General features: G+C 38.2%; 1 protein-coding gene across 3 annotated transcripts in view; it reads left to right on the top strand.

The window, feature by feature from the left end:
- CDKL5 (cyclin dependent kinase like 5) overlaps nucleotides 1-22,587 on the top strand; it is a 212,565-nt gene that overhangs the window by 74,808 nt on the left and 115,170 nt on the right. For all 3 annotated transcript variants that reach the window (XM_007991180.3, XM_037986378.2, XM_037986376.2), the window contains exons 2-3: nucleotides 5,373-5,586; nucleotides 9,077-9,111. In XM_007991180.3, the coding sequence (XP_007989371.2) occupies nucleotides 5,523-5,586; nucleotides 9,077-9,111 (99 nt within the window). In that variant the 5' untranslated portion in view covers nucleotides 5,373-5,522. The remainder of the gene's footprint in view (nucleotides 1-5,372; nucleotides 5,587-9,076; nucleotides 9,112-22,587) is intronic.

Below are 22,587 nucleotides of genomic sequence, written 5' to 3'. Positions count from 1 at the left end.
ACAGGCACCCACCACCACACCCGGCTACTTTTTTGGTGTTTTTTCTAGAGATGGGGTTTCACCATGTTGGCCAGGTTGGTCTCCAACTCCTGAACTCAAGCAGTCTGCCTGCCTCAGCCTCCCAAAGTGCTAGGATTACAGGCGTGAGCCACTGTGCCCAGCCCTACTCACATTCTGATTCCCAGTTTTTTTTGTTTTTTGAGGTGGTGTTTTCACTCTTGTCACCCAGGCTGGAGTACAATGGCAAGATCTCAGCTCACTGCAACTTCCGCCTCCCGGGTTCAAGTGATTTTCCTGTCTCAGTCTCCCAAGTAGCTGACATTACAGGCGCCTGCCACCGTACCTGGCTAAGTTTTGTATTTTTAGTAGAGATGGGGTTTCACCATGTTGGCCAGCCTGGTCTCGAACTCCTGACCTCGGGTTATTCACCCGCCTCAGCCTCCCAAAGTGCTGGGATTACAGGCGTGAGCCACTGCGCCTGGCCTGATTCCCAGTTTTTATTACTCAGTTTTGACTGCCACAAAGAATAGTGAGACCAAATGTTCTTTTTCTTTTTTTTTTTTTAAATTTTTATTTTTTTTGAGACAGAGTCTTGCTGGGATTACAGGCATGAACCACCACGCCCAGCCACAAATGTTCTTTACAATACTTACATACAGAACTTCTTGGGTCTTCTCAGTGAGAATGATTAATTTTTATCTCAAGTTTCCTTTGAAATGAACCATACCATTATTGGCAGAGAGTAGAATATGTAAATATTTCCTGGGTGTTCTTTCAAACCAGCCATAGAAAATGAAAGAATGGTTCGTTTTCAGAAATGCTCTGAGCATCTTTTACCAGGAATGTGACTGATGTAGATCCTCATATAGCTGGCTCCTTGCCATTGCCATCTCAGCTCAAATGTTACCTTTTTACAGAAGCCCTCTCTGTCTATCATTCTTTTCCCCTCTTTCATAACAAAATACAAGATAATAGTCTCGTATTTTTTTTCCACCAGCAAAATGTAAAGTTCCACGAGGGTAAGGACCTTGCCTGTCTTGTTTACCACTGTGCTGTGTGTCTTATCCTGAAAACATGGGAGGCAGTCAGTAATTATTTGCTTAATAAATGAATAAATATTTATTTCTTCTCAAATTGTGACATCTTTTTCTCTAAATGTCAGAGTAATCCTTAAAAAATTTTTGATTCCACTGAACTCAAGTTTTCTAAAATAAGTATAGCGAAAGGAGGTCAGTGTAGCTGGAGTGAAGCTAGTCAAGGGAGAGACTAGTAGGAGATGATATCAGAGGAGGGGATGTCAAGGCCTGTGGCTCATGTGGATTTTGGTTTTCATTCTTAATGATATGGGAGGCCATTAGAGGGTTTTGAATGAGAAGTGACATGGTCTGACTTATCTTCTTCAAGAGTTACTCTGACTTCTTTAAGGTCTGTAGGAATCTGTAGGGATACTGAAGTATGGTCTATTCTGGGCTCTCACATCTGTTCTATTGGCTAAGTTAGTCTGTGCCAGAACCACCCTTTCTTAATTTCCCTCACTCTATTATAATCCTCAACATATTCAGTAGGGCATCCTGCCAGATCCTACCCTCAAAGCCTAGTGCTCTTGTAACTTTTCTTATCTTTCTTACTCTTTTCTTTTTCTTATTCTTTGCTGCTCATACTTGTAGTAGGAGGGTGTTGCTTCTACTTGGAACTCTGCCCTTCCATATATATTTTAAAATCAGCTTGTCTTAATTCTTTAGAAAAACTTGTTGGGATTGTGATTGGAATTGCATTGACTGTATAGATCAATATGGTAAGAGTTGATACCTTTATAGTTTTGAATCTTCCTAGCTGTAAAATTTGGATAACTTGTTTAGGTGTTTTTTAATGTCTTTGAGTAAAGTTACATATATATTTGAAAAGTGGTTTTGAATATCTTTTGTTAAATCTTATGTGCTTTTTAAAATTATTGTAAATGTGGTTTTTGTTTTTGTTTTTGTTTGAGACAAGGTCTGGCTCTATTGTACAGGCTAGAGTGCAATGGCACAATCTTGGCTCACTGCAGCCTCCGCTTCCCAAGCTCAAACCATCCTCCCATCTCAGCCTCTGGAGTAGCTGGGACTGGAGGCATGCTCTGCCACACGCAGCTAATTTTTGTATATTTTGTTGAGGCTGGATTTCGCCATGTTGCCCAGTCTGGTCTCGAACTCGTGAGCTCAAGCAATCTGTTTGCCTCGGCCTCCCAAAGTGCTGGGATTACAGGTATGAGCCACTGTGCCCCACCCATAAATGTGATATTTAAAAATTGCTTTTTCTATTTCTTACAAATGATCTTTACAAATGCAACTGATATTTGTGTATTAAGCTTATGTTCAGCTACTTTGCCAAACACTAATAATTCCAATAATTTATGAATTCTTTTGAATTTTCTGTGAGGTAGTATCTGCAAATTCTGTTTTCGTTTCCCTCTTTTCAATCATACATTTTATTCATTTATTGTTTCTTATTTTACTAAACCAACTATAACACGTGAGGATGTTTTTGTTTTTGTTTTTGTTTTTGAGACAGGGTCTTGCGGTGTCACCCAGGGTGGAGTGCAGTGGTGCGATCATGGCTCACTGCAGCTTCGCCCTCCTGGGCTCAAGCAATCCTCCCACCTCACCCTCTGAGAGTAGCTGGGACTACAGGCGTGCACCACCACACCCAGCTAATTTTTGTTGTTTTTCTAGAGACAGGGTTTCACCACATTTTCTAGGCTGGTCTTGAATTCCTGAGTATGAGTGATCCGTCCACCTCAGCCTCCCAAAGTGCTGGGATTATGGACATGAGCCACTGTGCCTGGCTAGGATGTTTAATACTAATGTTAATAAGTATTAATAGTAGAACTCCCTGTCATGTTTTTGTTTGTTTGTTAGAGACAGTGTCTCACACTGTTGCCCAAGCTGGTGTCTGGTGGTGCAATCAAGGCTCACTGCAGCCTTGATCTCCTGGGCTCAAGTGATCCTCCCATCTCAGCCTCCCACAACCATGCCCGCCAGTCTAGGTTTTTTTTTGTTTTTTTGTTTGTTTGTTTTTTGTTTTTGTAGAGACTGGGTCTCCCTGTGTTGCTCAGGCTGGGCTCAAGCGATCCTTCTGCCTTGGCTTCCTGAAGTGCTGGGATTATATGCGTGAACCACTGTGCCTGGCACATGTTCTTAAGTTTTAAAGGGACTGTGTCTACTATTTCACATTTAAGAATGATGTTTGTTGTAGATTTTTGTCAGATGCCCTTATCAGGATATGCACATTTTAAAATCACCTAATAATGTATATATTGCTTTTTAGAAAACTTGCACCAATTTACATTTCTACCATCAGTGTATGAAAGGGCACTTCTTGACAATGCTTATCCACATCGTGTGGGGTATTCTTGTTAAAAGTTTCAGATTTTATAGGCAGTAAGGAACTTCTTGTTTAGATTTATTTCTTGCTTTTAAAACAATATTTTGTGTTGGTACCACTGTTCTTCTTCTTAGAGATAGGATAAGCTTTTTGAAACAAAGCTTATTTTGAAAATATTTCAGATTTAGAGAAAAATTGCAAAAATAGTGCAAAGAATTTCCTACTTTCTATACCCTTGACCTAGATTTTCCAAGTGTTAACATTTTATCATATTTGCTTTATCATTCTTTCTGTCTTTTTTTCTCTTTCCCCATACACACTTGTAATTTTTCTCAATGGTTTAAGTTGTAAACATGATGTCCCTTTAAAAACTTTAGTGCTGTTTCTTAAAAACAAGAGCACTGTTTTATGTAACCAAAGTACTAATATGAAAATTAGAAAACCACTGACAACAGTACTATAATCTGTGAACATTTGAATTGTATCAATTGTTCTTTATAGCAAAAAAAGAAAAAAAGCTTTTTCTTGTTCAGGATGTAATCCAGGATCATGCATTGCATTTCATTGTCATATCTCTTAATCTTCTTTAATCTGGAATAGTCACTTCTTGTTACTCAGTTGTTTCTTGTCTTTCGTGACCTTGACATTTTAAAAGAATACAGGCCAGTTATTTAGTAAAATGTCCCTCAGTTTGGGCTTGTCTCTTGCTTCTTGTGGTTAGATTCAGGTTTTGCATTTCTGGCATGAATGCCACAGAGGTGGTGATGTGATGCATCCTATCAAGGGACATATAATGTTGGTTTGTCTCCTTATTGATGATGTTAACTTGATCACTTAATTAAGGTGGTATCTGGCAGGATTCTTCAGTATAAAATTACTATTTTTCTTCTTGTAATTAATACGTATCTTGTGGGGAGATACTTTGAGATTAGATAATATCCTGTTTTCCATCAAATTTTCAACCGCTAGTTTTAGCATATATTGATCATACTTGCTTGAAATAATTATTACCAGAGTGATTGCCAAATGGCGATTTTCTAATTTTATCACTACATTTATTATTTGGAATTATACTTCGCAAAAGAGCTTTCTCTTCTCCCTTATTTATTTATTTATGTCAGCAAGGACTTTTATATGGGTTATAATCTGTTACTGTGCTTATTTACTTTGTTGCTCAAATATTCCCGATTAGGCCAGTGGGAGTCACATCAGTCTGACTCCTGTGTCCTTTTGAGGTACCCCTATAATTCTTTGAGCATTTCCTTACTTTCTGGCACCATAAAAATATACCCTAGGCTCCTATGGTACTTCTCCTACCCCACCCTTGGAATCAGCCTTTTCTTCAAGGAACTCTAGTTCCTTTTATTAGAGCCCCAGCTGTGTTCATAGCTATAGGGGTATCATTGCTTCTAGGCCTTCTGAGCAGACAGAACTAGGAAATATATGTATGTGAGTGCACATTTACACAAACACCTTTATATCTGTCTGTACCCCTGTATATTAAAAACTAAGCTTATATTGTTAACACCAACTCCAAGCCTTCTCCCTTTTTATATTTGTTACTCCCTTTTATGAGAATTAAGAAACCAAGGTCAGTATATTCACCTATTTGCTCTATCTTAGAACACACACAAACAAATTTCATGTCACTGTATAAAAGCAGGTATCTAAGTATAGTATAGTATTTGTTTGTAATTCTTTTTGTTTTTAGCTTTAGGAGAGTAGATAGTGAAAATGCTGTTTTCAAAAGTTACCTATGGTTAATTCATTTGTCCTTGTCCCCTAAAGTGTGGTTATATTATTCATTTCAAATACAGAGAGGTTCATTTGTTTGTTTGTATTTGTTCCATTTTGGGTTCTTCGCTCCTATTACTGTTGGTTTCTTCTTCATTTTAAGTGTATAAAACATTAAAATGGATTGAAAAATAACTATACAAAAAGGTAAGATTGGTTATTAGAGTACTGCAAATATAAAATTTACAGCTTTTAATTGTGTTTGTTTTTTTCAGGGAATTGTTTAATACTTCATGATTGCAACAAGTATGTGAAAGCTCCCACCAGCCAGTGAGAATTTCTTCCTTCAGAAGGTTTTTGGTCTGCTTTCTGAGTTCTTTTGGTGCCATGTTTTGTGGCTTGCATCAAAAGAGGAGTTTGTCTTCATGAAGATTCCTAACATTGGTAATGTGATGAATAAATTTGAGATCCTTGGGGTTGTAGGTGAAGGTAAGTTGGAATTTTTGCATTCCTTGAGTTTTGAGCAATGAACAGTTAGTTATTCCTACCACCAAAAAGTTACTAATCGGATCCTGTTAATTTAACCTGTATCAATTCACATGTGTGTCTAAGAGTAAAATATTAAAAATAAAATTACTCTTAAACAATTTGGGTCTCTCCAATAAAAAATTAATAACATTTTAAAACCTTTTAAAGTTTAATAAATCAAATATTTTTTTCCCCTTTTATTTTAAAAAGAGCCCCAGTGTTACAACAATCTTGACTGCCTTCATTCTTTTTAGCAATCATGAATTCCTTAGTCTGCATTTTTTTCTTGGTTACATTTTATTTTTATATCAGCTAGGCTTATTTTGAATAACTTAAATTTCATTCATTCGTTCATTCATTCAAGACAGAGTCTCAACTGTTACCCAGGCTGGAGTGCAGTGGCACGATTTCGGCTCACTGTAGCCTCTGCTTCCTGGGTTCAAGCGATTCTTCTGCCTCAGCCTCCTGAGATTACAGGCGTGAGCCACTGTGCCCAGCTGATTTTTGTATTTTCACTATAGACTGGGTTTCACCATGTTGGTGAAATTGTACTTAATACCTGGTAAATAAACAAATAACTTCTGTTTCTTTGAAAATGAGAGACTATGTTTTGTAAATTCTGAGGCACACAATTTTATCTCTGAAATCAGGGGGGATCTTATAATCAGTATGATGTCACAGTTTAATTGGCAGCTCTTCCTTTCCTAATAGTACATAAAATAGTGCTCATGACCTATGATATACCATTGATTTGATGAAATATGATGTCATTTTGTATAAACCGACTCCTAAAAAAAAATCGTTTCTTCTGATTTTTCTTGCTTAGTTTTTGCTCTAGACTTAAAGATAACTTTGGAAATTTTGATAAATGATTCTGTTAACAGAGGATAAGTGATTGTAATTATGGTTTCTTAGCATTTGTATCTTTAAAGCATATGTTACAAAAATTTCATATTTCAGAATTTTCAAATAAACTTTGAATTCCTAAAGGACTGTAAAAAAGTTTACCTATGTGAACAGCAAAGCTGTTTTTAAGTTTTTAAGTTGGCAAATCCTTTTCAAATACATAGAAACAATTAAAATAAAGAGTTTAATCATTGGATGCTTGTTTCAAGGTCTGAAGTTCAAACCATACAAAACAAATAGATCTTTGTTTCTTCACTAGTCAAATCCTCTTCCATTTCTTCATCGATGTTATGTAAAAACTCATTCTCAGTGTCTTGCCTACCATCTGTTCTGGAATAGCCTATTTTATTTTTCAAAAGTATTAGAATTAAAGACCAATGTAATAAAGCTGCTGACTGGAGAAGGCTAGCACATAGGGTGTAACAAGATTAGAATGTTCCAGATTCTGGGCCTAAGTTTTTCTGGATCATAACTAGTTTTTCTCAGTATAGCCATAGGTGATCATCTTCTTTGGGACTGGCTCAAAATTACCAGACTGATAGGTATATATAGATCTGATATATATATCTCAGAATCTGTTACTTTAAGTTGTAATCAGAACCACCATTGCTGTATGTTTCTTTCTTTGGAAATCACCTCACATTTTTTTTGGCTAGGATATACATATAAAGTATATAAAAATCTTTCGCCAGGCACGGTGGCTCGTGCCTATAATCCCAGCACTTTGGGAGGCTGAGGTGGTGGATCACAAGGTCAAGAGATCCAGACTATCCTAGCCAACATGGTGAAACCCTGTCTCTACTAAAAATACAAAAATTAGCTGGCTGTGGTGGTGGGCACCTGTAGTCCCAGCTACTCAGGAGGCTGAGGCAGGAGAATTGCTTGAACCCAGGAGGCAGAGGTTGCAGTGAGTGAGCTTGTGCCACTGCACTCCAGCCTGGTGAGAGAGTGAGACTCTGTCTCAAACAAACAAACAAACAAAAACAAACAAACAAAAAAACCTGTCAAGCAAACTCTACATTCTTGTAGTTGAGACAGGGTATTTTTCACCCCATAGAAAAACTGACATAGACAGATAATTGAACAATTGCCTGGCAATTGTGAAGTTAAGTTAGATGGTTATAATGGCTGGTTCTATGCTAACTCTGATAATAGGATTCATCCATCTCTACCAAAGTGAGGGAGACTTGTTGAGGTCCCATAGACTCTGCTGGAGACACATTTCCTAATTTTGTATCCCTGAAGCCCCCTTCTCATAGATGAATGCAGGCTTGCCAGTCCGCTAATGTTAATGTTCTTAATGTTTCTGTAAAGCTCAGCTATCATTCATGACATTTTGATTCTCTTAGTTAGATTTTTCACAATATAATTTTAACCTGAGTTTCCTGGGTACCTCGCTGTCAACTCTGTTCTACTTCTAAGGAAGAAGTTTATTGCCTAGATAATAGGATAAGTAACCCCAAAGGTGTTTACTTGTTGAAATACACCAAAGACGGTGGGAGTGCTTGTGGCCTTTGTGCATGAACTGAGTCTTTATTTATGGCAAAAGGTAGCAAATCCTACCAGCTATTAATTGGAATACTGAGGCCTGGACTACCTTGCCAGTCAGGAGAGACATTCAGCTGGATGTGGTGGTGCATGCCTGTAATCCCAGCACTTTGGGATGCTGAGGTGGGAGGATCGCTTAAGGCCAGGAGTTTGAGACCAGCCTGGGCAACATAGTGAGACCATGTCTCTACAAAAAAACTTAAAAAACAAAACAAAACAAAAAAGAAGAAGGGTATTTCAATATCATAGAGGAAGATTTTAATGTCTTCTAGAACAGATAGTGTATTTGGTGGGCTCTGTGCTTGAGCTTACTATTGGGATGTCATTAACGCTTAAGGATTTTTTTGTTTGTTTGTTTTCGCGCCCAGGCTGGAGTGCAGTGGTGCAATCTAGGCTCACTGCAACCTCTGCCTCCTGGGTTCAAACAATTCTCCTGACTCAGCCTCCTGAGTAGCTGGGATTATAGGCACCTGCAACTATACCCAGCTAATTTTTGTATTTTTAGTAGAGATGGGTTTTCGCCATGTTGGCCGGGCTCGTCCCGAACTGACCTCAGGTGATCTGCCAGCCTCGGCCTCCCAAAGTGCTGGGATTACAGGCGTGAGCCACTGTGCCTGGCCTAGCTCTTAAGTTTTAAGTTCCATAGAATTTTCTGAGTTAATTTTCATTTATTCTCCAAGTTCTTGAGACCAAATCTTGTCTTCATAAATGTATAAGCCTACATTTAAACATATTGCCAGTGAAATTTTCTTTAAAAAGAAACATTTAAAAATACTTGTTGGAGGAAATGACTTGTCTATACTCTTTATAATAAATGTATAATAAAGTATGTTCCATTTGTATGTGGCTCATTACTGCATTATCACTATAGAATCTTGTCACTTTAGTGGTCGTCATTATAACACTGAAAAGCAATGTCAATATAGCAGAGCTTTGATTTCTTCAAGACCTGTAGTTTGTATGCATGCCCTTGACTGTTTACTTCTTTTTATTATAGGAGCCTATGGAGTTGTACTTAAATGCAGACACAAGGCAAGTACATTATTTTTAAAAAGAAATATCTGTATATGTTTAACTGTTTTGAAGCTAATGTAGTGCTCTGTGCGTGTGGGCATGTACAGGTTGAACATTCCTTATCTGAAATGCTTGAGACCAGAAATGTTTTGGATTTTTTCGGATTTTGGAATATTTCCATATATATAATGAGATACCTTGGGGATGGGACCCAAGGCTAGACACGAAATTCATTTATGTTTCATATATACTTACTACATATAGCTTGAAGGTCGTTTTATACAATATTTTAAATTTTTGCCTAAAACAAAGTTTAAATACTTATATGTGGAATTTTCCACTTGTGGCATCGTATCAGTACTCAAAGTTTTGTATTTTGGAGCATTTTGGATTTTTGAATTAGGGATGCTCAACCTGTAATTAAAACTCTGGTTATGATGATGTTGTTTAATGAAGTGGAATTAATATGTGAATGCTGCCAGAAAGAGACTACTTTTAGGTAAGCTTGATCATGGTTGGGTAGTCCTTAGTTCTTAGCAATCACGTGCTATTTTTTTTTTTTTTTCCAACTGACCTATGCCATGCACCTCATAATGACATTTAGGTCAACAGTGGACAGCGTATACGATGGTGGTCCCATAAGATTAAAGATATGGTATTTTTCATTTAGATAAAAAACATGTTCAGATATACAAATACTTGTCATTGACTATGGTACTCAGTAAGGTAACATGCTATACAGGTTTGTAGCCTTGGAGCAGTAGGCCATACCGTGTAGCCTAGATGTGTAGTAAGCTATACCGTCTAGGTTTGTGTAAGTATACTCTATGATGTTTGCGCAGTGATAAAATCACCTAATGACATATTTTTCAGAATGTGTTCTTGTCATTAAGTGATGCATGACTGTGTAAGTGAAAAGCTGCCTAATGGGAAAAGAGAAAAGGTGGTGGGATGGGAAGAAGAAAGCAGGGCAGTGACAGATTTAATTTATGTTCAAGTACTTATGAGCAAAGATAAGTTTTTTTTTTTTTTCATGTAGACCCGTTAACTTAGATTGCTTGATGCATTTGAATCCAGATTTTGAAGGGTGATAAGGTAGGTGTTTAGATATGAGCTAGGACTTAGGATAATAGTGTAGATTAGGATTACTGGCTATAGTTGATTACCCTTGAACAGCTGTGAAATGAACCTTACTGGAAATTATTTACTATGATAATAATCACAAATTATTCAGAGAAGTTATTTGAAGTTATTTCCATAGCTATTGTTCAGTGGTAAGCATGTTTTACTAGGGGAGTAACTTTCAGATGGCAAGTGTTGAAACTGTAACAAACATTAGTTTAAATATTTTTCTATTATGGCATACCTAGTCTGAGTATATGGCTTCATTTGCATATAATTTGTTAAGACCAAGGTTTTAAGTTTTTTCGTGATATTTTAGAATGATATAATTTATGTCTGTGATGATTTTAGCAATTTAACCCAAAACATTTAAACTCCTGAATCTGTCATCTATTGAAAATAATACGTGTGTGTATGTATGTAAATACGCACACAAATAAATAAAGATGATACTCTTATATTTGCTTTTCCTTTTGTACAAAATACCACCTGCCTTTTGGATTTAAGCCTTCATGACAGTTAATGTATTTTTGTGTTTAGATCACAGATCTCTTACTTCCATGCAGTGGCTTTTGTATTCTTCTTGAAATTGGGTGTTTGAACTATTTTATGTGAATAATAGTTATCTGAAGATCTCTTTGCCATTAAATTTTCAAAAATGGTTTGAATACTATTGGTTCTTGATTAAGGATGATTAAGAATTTAAAACAATAAATATAATAAATTTAGCACCTTGAACACCTTGCTAAGAAATGTTATTGTAGTTTGAAATTAAACAAATGAAAACCTCCCTAATAAAATGCTAAATGCTATACTTTTAATGACTTGCCTTTAGTTATAAATTTCTGAAGCTTAAAAAAAATTCCTGGGTGGATATTACTTGGGAGAAATAGGTTATTAGTTTCTAAGTTAAATTTGACTTTTTCCCGAACATAAAACCTCCTTTTATACAATGGCTCTGTTTATGCAACATTGCAAATGGAAGCTTGATTTCTTCTAATCTTGGGTTTTAAAACTCAAAGATTTATGAGATATATACATACCTTACATATGTACATACACATATGCATATATATTATACATATACGTATATCTGATATATATTACACATCATGTACAGAGTCCGAATGTTTTCTCCTAGTCATTGTCCTACTTCAACCTGTGACCTTTTTCTCTATACTTTCTTGTAACTTTAAGCTCTCCCTCTGCCTTTTATATAAAAATAGTTTATTATTTAAATGTATTGTTTTTATCTTTCTATTTACTCATTTGTTAAAATGGTTGTTTCGTATACCTGGCTCTCAAAACACACACTGTTAGTGCCAGCAGGATGGGCCCAGTGTGAAAGTGGATGAGAATGGACATCTCTGCTCTTAGAAAACCAACTCTAAATGTGAACTCTGATTTTTAGTTACTGTGTATAGGGCACTTTGAATTACAAGGATAAATAAACCATACTTTTCTTGCCTTTATATGGCTTATGGTCTGTCTGAAGAGATAGAAGAATAGATACTTAAAAAAAAAAAAAAAAAAACACAAGCCTGTGAGGTTGCTGCAAATGAGATACATCTAAAACATTTCTCTCTTTGCTGTCCTTCACTACATGAGGTCACACACCAGCTCTTTAAGTGTTGTTGATTTCTCCTTGCATGTGTCTAAAAAGATATCACTGGATGGAAAATTTAAAGCATAAATTATAGTGCCTATCTCAGAGTATTATAAAAATCTTTTTTAGAATCTGCAGCTGTTTAGTCATTAGGCTTGTTATAGATAGTATATCCTTTTCCCAGCTAAAATCAGACCTTCAAATCTATACTCCATTATCCAAAAATAGAGAATTTGATGCTTCTGGTAAGATTGACACTTTAGGGTCAAACAACGGATTGTTATGAAACTCATATTATAATTAAAAATGTATATAATCTTCCCAATTGTACTTATATATAATCAGGCCAATATATTTTGCATACCTTTAAAAATTTAGTGAAATGTTTATAAAAATGTCTAAGTCAGGTCTGTGTGATTGTTTATGCATAAATTGGGTATCTTTTTGAAAAGGTTGACTGTGGGTGTATATATAAATAAATAATTCTTAGCATGTTTTATATTTGTACAAGTGTAGAAGAAAGTCACTGTTTTAATCTGTGTACTGTCACAGTAATTGAGAGGTCATGCTGACAAATAGGTGTATTTTGTCTTTTGTGCATAGAATATGATGTTGGGCTGATCCAGACTAAAGATTATACTTCCTAATTTACTGAAATTAATGCTGCTCAATTTCAAAGCAAAAATATAACTCGTACGATTTTTTTGACAGCTAAGCAAAATTAAGCTGTATGTATTTATTGTATATATAATAAGTTGTTATATGTACACATTGACATGCATATGAAATCTCTTAGCAGTGACTAAGCTTCTTTTTAGGACTCATTATGACTACTCACATTTGAAAAATGTTCTAGGCCGGGCACAGTGGCTCACACCTGTAATCCCAGCATGTTGGGAGGCCAAGGTGGGCAGATCACCTGAGGTCAGGAGTTGAAGACCAGCCTGGCCAACGTGTTAAAACGCAGTCTCTAGTAAAAATACAAAAATTAGCCGGGCATGGGGGTGCATGCCTTTAGTCCCAGCTACTCGGGAGGCTGAGGCAGGAGAATCACTTGAACCTGGGAGGTGGAGGTTGCAGTGAGCCAAGATCACACCACTGCACTCCAGCCTGGGCAACAGAGAGAGAATCTGTCACAAAAAAAAAAAAAAAAAAAAAAAATATTCTGGTTTGGACCTTTACCCTGCAGATATACATAGTTAATTATCTTTTTATTTGTATGCGTGTGCGTGTTTCTGTTCCCCCCTCCTCCCCGCAGACGAAGTCTCTCTCTTACCCAGGCTGGAGTGCAGTGGTGTGATCTCGGCTCACTGCAACCTCCACCTCATGGGTTCAAGCGATTCTCGTGCCTCAGTCTCCCGAGTATCTGGGACTACAGGCATGCACCACCATGCCCGGCTAATTTTTGTATTTTTAGTAGAGATGGGGTTTCATTACATTGGCCAGGCTGGTCTCAGACTCCTGACCTCAAGTGATCTGCCCACCTCCACCTCCCAAAGTGCTGGGACTACAGGCGTGAACCACCGCACCCAGCCTTGTGTGTTTGTTTTAAAGTGCCTATGAGATAGGCATGTTTTATAGCATGGTTTTCTTAGCAAAAACCCGAAAAGGTCATGCTTACAACAAGGCAAGGATAATTGAATGGGGTTGAAATAAAGACATTCAATTAGAGCTTGAGGAAAGTGGGCTTGTACAGCTTGATAGAGAGAGTCTGGAGGGTGATGCTCATTGAGCCCAGGACAGGAAAGTGGTGATTCATATAATTCATTTCCTGTGACTGTGGTTGACTTATGAGAAGTTTTTGTTTGTTTTGAAGCAGTAGGTGACATATGCTTTTGAGATAGCTGGTTATACAAAGCTGTGAACATCCAACATTGGGGTACAGCCTGTAAGTGTTCAATAAAAATCTCACGTTAGAGGACTGAAGATGAAGGATGCAGTAGAGAGCTGTTGCAGAGTAGCAGGGACCTGGTACTTGTGGAGGGATGAAAGATGATCCCAGGGACTTGAATGTGGTAAACTAGAAGCTTTGGTATTATTGATCTGACTGGGAAACTTATAAAAGATATATGAGTTTGGGGGGAGAAATAATGAGTTTGGCTTTAATAAAGAATAGAAATGGCAGCAGAATATAAAACCTAATATTAACAAATACTACCTGTTGAGCATCTACCACATACTAGACACTCTGCTAGATGTCTCAATCACTACAACAAGATAACTCTATTCTTAGCCTCATTTTACAGATGAGGAGACTGAGTCTCAGAGGGTCTATGTATAATAGGGCCAAAATCATGTGGCTGATAAATTGTGGAACTAGGCTTTGATCTGACTCCAGAAATAGCTAACTTGAGCATGAGATAGGAGCTGTCTCGTCTCGTCTCCTCTCCTCTCCTCTCCTCTCCTCTCCTCTCCTCTCCTCTCCTGTCCTCTCCTCTCCTCTTCTCTTCTCTTCTGTCTCTCTGTCTGTCTGTCTATCTGTCTCTCTCTCTCTCTCTCTCGCCCAGGTTGGAGTGCAGTGGCACCATCTCTGCTCACTTCAACCTCTGCTTCCCGGTTTCAAACAATTCTTGTGCCTCAGCTTCCCGAGTAGCTGGGATTACAGGCATGAGCCACCATCATGCCTGGCTAATTTTTGTATTTTTAATAGAGATGGGGTTTCACCATGTTGGCCATGCTGATCTTGAACTCCTGACCTCAAGTGATCCACCTCCCTCAGCCTCTCAAAGTGCTGGGATGACAGGCGTGAGCCATTGTGCCCGGCCTACTTTTTTTTTTTTTAATTGCTAAACAATTTTAAGAAGATACTTGAGGAAAAAGATCTGTCTCCTCTTAGAGAGGCACTCATAGAGAACCATTGTGTGTGGTTTCTGCTCTTGTCCTGGGTTTTGTTGCTGACCCAATTAATTGTAGAACAGTGTCTGAAACACTGAAATAGTCTCACCCAAATTCTAATTCTTTGTATTTTAATATTTTGTATTTGAGATTTTGCTAGACTGTTGATACCGGAAAAACTACAAATGCTGCTGTTGTCTTTTTTTTCCTAGTAAGATAGGATCTCACGATGTTGACCAGGCTGGTCTCGAACTCCTAGCCTCAAGCAGTCCTCCCATCTTGGCCTCCCAAAGTGCTGGGATTACAGGCATGAGCCACTTCTGTTGTCTTTTTATCTATTAAAGAAATTGTGTCATTTTCCATGCTGATCTGACTGTGTGTGTGTGTGTGAGACGGAGTTTTGCTCTTGTTACCCAGGCTAGAATCCAATGGCACAATCTCAGCTCACTGCAACCTCCACCTCCTGGGTTCAAGTGATCTCCTGCCTCAGCCTCCCGAGTAGCTGGGATTATAGGCATGCACCACAACACTGACTGATTTTTTGTATTTTTAGCAGAGACAGGGTCTCACCATGTTGGTCAGGCTGGTCTTGAACCCCTGACCTCATGTGATCCACAATGCCTGGGCCTCCCAAAGTGCTGGGATTACAGGCATGAGCGCCTGGCCTGACCTGACCTTTTTAGGGAACTAGAAGAGTTTTGGGTCTTTGCAAGCCTCCTGTTTGCCTTTATCCTCATCATCCGAATCTACATTTAGTTTATTGTTTGTGAGTTTTTTAGTAAACAGAGTAAGGGATTAGTCATGTTAGAATTAGTATTACCTCTTTCTACTCTGAAAACTTTCCCTCATTCCTCCTTTTTACAGTGATTCAGTTCCTAAATCATCATTTCCCCTCTCTCTTCTAGAGGATGAATTGGCTGGAATGCTTTTCCAGTTTTCCAGTTTACCACTTTCAAATCCTTGGGATTATCTTTCATCCCTCTTCAGGGACTGAGTCCCTGCTACTCTGCAACAGCTCTCTACTACATCTTTCATCTTCAGTTCTCTAATTTAACATTCTTATTTATTGAATACTTATAAAGTTAACTTTAAAGTCCTTTTATGGTAATCATAAAAATATAATTAATTCAAAGAAGAGAACATCTCTTCTGCATTATAAGGTGAATAATTTCATTAGTCTCTGATAAATGTGCTTAAGTGATTTATACTAGCTCCTTAATGCCACTTTTCTTCAAAACTTCGGAAACAAAAATGAGTGTGAATCTTTTTTCCCCCTACAGGCCTGCAGTATATATGCACTGATTAACAAATACCTATATAGTGGAAACTCTTGAGTAATTTAAGCATAGCTCTTTATCAGTTGTTGAAACTACTTCAAAGGAGTGCATGGATCCCAGCACTTTGGGAGGCCAAGACAGGCGGATCACCTGAGGTCAAGAGTTTGAGACCAGCCTGGCCAACATGGTGAAACCCCATCTCTACTAAAAATACAAAAAAAATTGCTGGGCATGGTGCCAGATGCCTATAATCCCAGCTACTCAGGAGGCCAAGGCAGAATCGCTTGAACCCAGGAGGCAGAGGTTGCAGTGAGCAGAGATTGGGCCACTGTGCTGCAGCCTGGGCGACACAGTGAGACTCCGTCTCAGAAAATAACAAAGTAGTACATGGTGATCTATTTCTACATAAAAAGTAATCCAACGCTGATTTACTGTGTAATTAGAAGCTGTAGTTCATATTTTGCAATTTAAAGGTGACTTTCATATATTAAAGCATTTTAATTTTTAAAAATCGACTTTTTTTTTTTTTTTTTTAAAGCTACTTCCTATACTTAAAACACTGTGTTCTAGGCATGGCATTATAAAGTAAAATTCAAACAGACATCTAAGAAAAATCTATTGAATGCCTATCAAATATCAGGCACTTAGCTAGGCACTGACTGCAAAAAAAAAATAAGATGTAATTCTTACTTTTAAGGAATTTAACATGGATAAATTAACAAATATAAAGTCATGTTTTCTTTTTTCTTTTTTGAGAAAGAGTCTTGCTCTGTCGCCAGGCTGGAGTGCAGTGGCACAATCTCGGTTCACTGCAACCTCCACCTCCCAGGTTCAAGTGATTTTCCTGCCTCAGCCTCCCGAGTAGCTGGGACTACAGGCGCCCACCACCACGTCTGGCTAATTTTTTTATTTTTAGTAGAGATGGGGTTTCACCATGTTGGCCAGGATGGTCTCAATCTCTTGACCTCATGATCTACCCTCCTCGGCCTCCCAAAGTGCTGGGATTATAGGTGTGAGCCACCGTGGCCCGAGCCCAGCCTTAAAGTCGTGTTTTCTGTTCTCAGGAAGTTTAACATATAGTTGGGGAGAGGTAAATTTGAGATAAGATGGTAGTTGACATGATAGTGTGAAACCTTCCCCCCCACTTTTTTTTCTTTTCCAATAAATTCTCCATTGAGGCCTGCTTTAGGAAAGACTCATGTCAATAATAAAGTAGGGCATGGGTGGTGGGGAAGCATTTCCCAGAACCCCACATGAGAACTACCATAAAGCTGGGAATAGAGTTAAGGAGTAACATTATTAGCTGATAATGGACTGAATGAGAATGGTATAGTGAGAACCTCTGTTTTACCTCTGTGTGTCAGAGGGCCCAGAATCCTTGGTGTGGTAATGATGGATTGTAGAACCTTCCCCAAATGGCACAGCTGAAAGTTGATCCAGGAGGCCCAAGTCATTGCCGTTAAGACTCTACCATATTAGGATGGGCAGGAGAACCTTCCCTAGCTGTATAGGTCTGGAGCTGGCAAACTACTGCCTGTGGGCTCTATTTTATAAATAAAGTTTTGTTGGAATGCAGCCACAGTCATTTTTTTTGTGCATGCTTTTGCAATACAGTGACAGTTGAGTAGTTGCGATAGAGACAGACCCACAAAGCCTGAAATATTTATTATCTGGCTTTGTATAGAAAGAGTTTGCTGACTTCCGATATTGAACAAGCCTTAACTAGGAGAATATTGTGGGAACAGCATAGTGGCCTTGGTGAACCACAGTCTCAATTTCTATTTGACTCTTTGCCCTTGGTGCTCTAAGAGCCTGAGGAATAAGGTTAATAAGGTAGGGGACTTCAGTGAAAATTACTTTTCCTTTGATCAGGACTTGAGTAAATCCTTTGAATGGCTGGGCAGGAAGTTTTGTATTGGTTACCTCTTTTACATGTCAACTCTCACAGCAGAGATGTGGAATTTGCTGGGTACTGGACATACAGAGACACATACAGTCTATTTACCTTCTGTTACATCACTGGCCTGCATAGCGCCCTTTCCACCCAAAGATGAATACGAAGAAAATAGTCCTCATTGAGACTGAAAAAATTCTTCAGCTCAAGAGAAAGACATTCTCATAAATATGAAGAGATTTATGAGTGTAAAATTCTTTGGAGAAAAATATGTGAGATTCAAGGGAACGTAAATAAGAAATTAAGATGAAACAGTTAACTTTCGTTTCAAGTGCCTCTTGTCTTCCAGGCATTGTGCTAGCTGCTTTATTTTCGTGTCTCTTTCAATCCTCATAATAACCATCAAAGTTAGAAGGAATTATCCTCCTCTTATGTGGGGGAAACTGGTGCTCAAATAGGTTAATTTCCTGGTCTATACAAGTTAGTAGATGGTTGAGCCAGGAATTCATCACATTTTAGGCTCCCCCGTTTTTAAAAAAATTGAGATAAAAGTCACATAACATAAAATTAACCACTTTAAAGTATACAAGTATGTGACATTGAGTACATTCATAACGTTGTGCAACCACCACCTCTTACAAGTTCCAAAACATTTTCATCACCCCAAAAGAAAACCCTGTACTCATTACCCACCATTTTCCCTTGCCTCTGGCAACCACCAATCTGCTTTCTGTATTTACCTATTCTGGATATTTCATATAAATGGAATCATACAAATCATACAACATGTGGCCGTTTGTGTTTGGCTTCCTTGACCTATGTTTTCAAAGTTCATCCACGTTGTAGCATGTAACAGTACTTCATTCCATTTTATGCCTGCATGATACTGTTTCGTGTTGTATGAATATACCTCATCTTTATCTTTTCATTGGTGATGGACATTTGAGTTGTTTCTACCTTTTGTCTGTGAACATTCATGTGCAAGTGTTGTTTGAGTTTCTATTTTCAGTTCTCTGGGGTGTATACCCCAAAGTAGAGTGGAAATGCCATGTTTAATTTTTTTGAAAAATTGCTTAACTGTTTTCAGCAGCAGCTGCCCTACTTTACATTCCCACCAGCAATGTATGAGAGTTCCAATTTCTCCACATCCTCACTAACTCTTGTTTCTTCCTTCTCCTCCTCCTTCTTATTGTTGAGACACAGTCTCACTCTGTCACCCAGGCTGGAGTGCAGTGGCTCCTTGCAACCTCCGCCTCCCAGGTTCAGGTGATTCTTGTGCCTCAGCCTCCCGAGTAACTGAGATTACAGGTGTGCAAGCCACCATGCCTGACTAATTTTTGTATTTTTAGTAGAGATGGGGTTTCGCCATGTTGGCCAGGCTGATCTCAAACTCCTGGCCTCAAGTGATCCACCTGCCTTGGCCTTCAGTTGTCCCAGCACCTGGATTTGTTGAAGAGATCATTCTTTTCCCATTTACTGGTGCTAGCACCCTTGTTGAAAATCAGTTGGCCATAGACATGCGAGTTTGTTTGTGGACTCTCACTTTTATTCCATTGGGCTATATGCCTGTCTTTATGTCAGTACTTCACTGGTTTGATTACTATAGATTTGTAGTAAATTTTGAAATTCGGAAGTGTGAGTCTTCCAACTTTGTTCTTCTTTTTCAATACTATTTTGGCTATAAGGGCTCCTTGCAATTCTGTATGAAGTTGAAATTTTTTTTTTCTTCATTTCTGGGAAAAAAAAGCTGTTGGAATTTTGATAGAGATTGCATTGACTCTGTAGATTGCTTTGAGTAGTACTGTCATCCTAACTATAAATTCTTCCAATCCATGGGACCTTTCCATTTATTTAAGTGTTTAACTTCTTTTAGCAATGTTTTGTAGTTTTCCGTGTACTAGTCTTTTACCTCATTGGTTAGATTTATTCTTAGATGTTTTATTCATTCAGGTGCTTTTTTTGTTTTGGAGGCAGAGTCTTGCTCTGTTGCCCAGGCTGGAGTTTTGTTTTGTTTTGTTTTTTGAGACAGAGTCTTGGTCTGTTGCCCAGGCTGGAGTGAAGTGGTGTGATCTTGGCTCACTGCAACCTCTGCCTCCTGGGCAAGGTTGAGGCAAGCAATTCTCATGTCTCAGCCTACTGAGTAGCTGGTATTACAGATGTATACCACCACACCCAGCTAATTTTTATATTTTTAGTAGAGACAGGGTTTTGCCATGTTGGCCAGGCTGGTCTCGAACTCCTGGCCTCATGTAATCCACCCACCTTGGCCTCCCAAAGTGCTAGGATTACAAGCATGAGCCACCACGCCTCTCTGCTCTTTTAAATGAAATTGCTCTGTTAATTTCTTTTTTGGATTGTTTGTTGCCAGTACATAGAAATATTACCAGTTTTTTTTGTTGTTGTTGTTGTTTTTTTTTTCTGAAGCAGAGGCTCTGTCACCCAGGCAGTAGTGCAGTGATGTGATCTCGGCTCACTGCAACCTCTGCCTCCCAGGTTCAAGCCATTCTCCTGGCTCAGCACCCCTATGCAGCTGGGATTACAGGCAGGTGCCACCACACCCAGCTAATTTTTGTATTTTTAGTAGAGACAGAGTTTCACCATGTTGGCCAGGCTGGTTTCGAACTCCAGACTTCAAGTGATCTGCCTGCCTTGGCCTCCCAAAGTGCTGGGATTACAGGTGTGAACCACAACACCCGGCCCCAGTTGTTTTTTGTTTTGTTTTTTAAAATTGTGGTAAAATATATGTAATATAAAATTTGCCTTTTTGTTGTTGTTGTTGTTGTTGTTGTGTTGAGACAGAGTCTCGCTCTATCCCCCAGGCTGGAGTGCAGTCATGTGATCTCGGCTCACTGCAGACTCTGCCTTCTGGGTTCACGCCATTCTCCTGCCTCAGCCTCCAGAATAGCTGGGACTACAGGTGCCTGCCACCACACCCAGCTAATTTTTTTTTTTTTTTTTTTTTGTATATTTAGTAGAGATGGGGTTTCACTGTGTTAGCCAGGATGGTCTCAATCTCCTGACCTCATGATCTACCCACCTCAGCCTCCCAAAGTGCTGGGATTATAGGTGAGCACCCGACCCCTTTTTAACTATTTCTAAGGCCACAGTTTGACATTAATTGTATTCACAGTGTTACGTAACCATCACTACTAAGTATTTGCACAATTTTTTCATTACCTCAAAGAGGAACTCTCTGCCAATTAAGCAATAACTCTCTAATTCCCCCATCCCCAGTAGTAGTAACTTCCAATCTACTTTCTGTCTATGATTTTTGCCTATTCTAGATATTTTATATAAGTGGAATATTACAGTATTTGTCCTTTTGTGTCTGATTTCTTTCACTTAGCATGATGTTTTCAAGGTTCATTCATATGGTGTGTATCAGAACTTCATTCCTTTATATGGCTGGACAATATTAGAACAACATATAACAATATTATATGGTTGAACCTTGAAAGCATTATGTTCATTGTATATGTATACAACGAACAAAATGTGGTATATACATGTAATTAGATATCATCTATTACCTTTGAGTATTCATACTGTTACCTGTGGGCTTTATAGATGTTCTTTATCAGGTTGAGGAACTTGCCCTCTATTTCTAGTCTTCTCATCTGCCATGGATATGATATGTGGGGGGAAAATGTACACCACATTTTGTTTATCCATTCGTTTCTTCGTGGACACTTGAGTTATTTATACCTTTGGTTATTATGAATAATGCTGCTATGAACATTCACATACAAGTATCTGAGTCCTTGTTTTCAATTCTTTTGGATATATACCTAGGAGTAGCATTGCTGGGTCATATGGTAATTACATGTTTAATATTTTGGGGCCTACTGGTTTTTGTGTTTTGATCTTGTATTATGCAACTTTGCTGAATTTGTTTATTCTAATTTTTTTTGTGTGTGGATTCTTTAGAATTTTCTCTATATGAGGTACCATCTGTGAATAGGGGTAGTTTTACTTATCCATTTACAGTTTGGACACCTTTTATTTCTTCTTCTTGTCAAATTGCTCTGGCTAGAACTTCCAGTGCTATGTTGAATAGAAGTGGTGAAAGTGGGCATCTTTGTCTTGTTCCTGATCTTGAGAGGAGGGGTTTTAGTCTGTTACCATTGAGTATTCATGATGTTAGCTGTGGGTTTTTAAAATGTCCTTTAACAGGTTGAGGAAGTTGTCCTCTATTTCTAGTCTTCTCATCTGCCATGGATATGATATGTGGGTAAAGGTAGACAGGCAGTTTAAAATGCACAGTGTTATCATAAAGCAGCTGTCTCTTTCACCAAGCCTTCCTCTGGTTGTTGTGAGTTTTTGAATAGTTGCAGAGTTATGGAAAAGTTGATTCTGATACTTTTTGCCAGCTCATTAGTTGTTTTTGTGGAGGGACAGAGTCCTAGATTTCCCAGTTCTGCCATTTTCCGTGCTAACACTCTCCAGGTATGTGTTCTGCACATATTTTTTTCCAGTCTGTGGCATGTCTTTTCATTCTTATAATGGTATGTTTACCAAAGCAGAAGTTTTTAATTTTAATGAAGTCCTACTTAACAAGTTTGTCTTTCATGTACAGTCCTTTTGGTGTTACATTTGAAACCTCATTGCCAAACTGAAGGTCACCTAGATTTTCTAGGTTATCTTCTGGAAGTTTTATACATTTGCATTTTACATTTAGGTGTATGATCTGTTTTGAGTTAGTTTTTGTGAAAGTTGTAAGGTCTGTGTCTAGATTCTTGTGCATTTGGACATCTAGCACC

Source organism: Chlorocebus sabaeus, chromosome X (assembly GCF_047675955.1).
Source record: "Chlorocebus sabaeus isolate Y175 chromosome X, mChlSab1.0.hap1, whole genome shotgun sequence".
Classification (NCBI taxonomy): Eukaryota; Metazoa; Chordata; class Mammalia; order Primates; family Cercopithecidae; genus Chlorocebus; species Chlorocebus sabaeus.
This window is presented reverse-complemented; position numbering and strand designations above follow the sequence as displayed.